This window comes from Eimeria tenella, genomic scaffold (genome assembly GCF_000499545.2).
Source record: "Eimeria tenella Houghton genomic scaffold, Eth_scaff2934, whole genome shotgun sequence".
Lineage (NCBI taxonomy): Eukaryota > Apicomplexa > Conoidasida > Eucoccidiorida > Eimeriidae > Eimeria > Eimeria tenella.
The window spans coordinates 3,884-4,630 of record NW_013542811.1 but is presented as its reverse complement, the minus strand read 5'-3'; the positions used below and the strand labels follow the sequence as shown (position 1 = coordinate 4,630).

The 747-nt window shown below is 62.7% G+C and overlaps 1 protein-coding gene across 1 annotated transcript in view; it reads left to right on the top strand.

The window, feature by feature from the left end:
• Positions 1 to 747, top strand: part of ETH_00033675 (uncharacterized protein) — a gene marked incomplete at both ends in the record, with an annotated part of 2,644 nt that overhangs the window by 277 nt on the left and 1,620 nt on the right. The window contains 2 exons of the mRNA XM_013375646.1: positions 4 to 140; positions 495 to 660. Coding sequence (XP_013231100.1) covers positions 4 to 140; positions 495 to 660 — 303 coding nt within the window. The remainder of the gene's footprint in view (positions 1 to 3; positions 141 to 494; positions 661 to 747) is intronic.

The following is a 747-nucleotide window of genomic DNA, read 5'->3' as shown; positions in this document are numbered from 1 at the left end:
CAGCAGCAGCAGCAGCAGCAGCAGCAGCAAAGAAGGGAGAAGGCAGCAAACGGCAGCTAGTCTCCTTTGTCCTTGATGAGGGGGCCCTATTCCTCACGAGGCCCCAGGACTTGAGCCTCGAGAGTCCTTTGCCTTTAGAGGTTAGCTGCTGCTGCTGCTGTGCTGCATTTGCTGCTGCTGCTGCTGCTGTTGCTATTGCTGCTGGTACGCCTGCAGCGGCGGCTCTCAAGCCTGTGGGGTTGCTGCCTCTCCTCCCTGAGGCTGTGTAGCAGCAGCAGCAGTAGCAGCAGAAGTGCTGCTGCTACAGCTTCGCAGCTGCCGCTGCTGCTGCAGCCTTCCATGTTGCTGCTGCAGTTTAGCTTTGCAGCTGCTGCTTCCACTTCGCTTTGCTGCTGCTTCAGCAGCTGCGCCGTCCCTCCCGCTGCTGCTACCTGAGCCACACCTCAGCCGCTGCATTCATTGTGCTGCTGCTGCTGCCGCTGCTGCGTGCGCAGCCCCTGCTGCAGGAGCCCGGAGCAGCTGCTGCTGCTGCCAAACCCTGCTGCTGGGCCAGCTGCCCCTCCGAGGGTTTGCGAGCTGCCTGGCGGCTGCCGCTGGAGCAGCTGAAGCCTTTGCTGCTGCTGGAGCGGCTGGCCCCCGAGGAGGAGCCTTGGATTCCAGGTGCGCTAGGGTTTAGGGTTTAGGGTTTAGGGTTTAGGGTTTAGGGTTTTGGCGCAGGGCGCGGGGCCGAGCGCGCGCTTTGGGTAG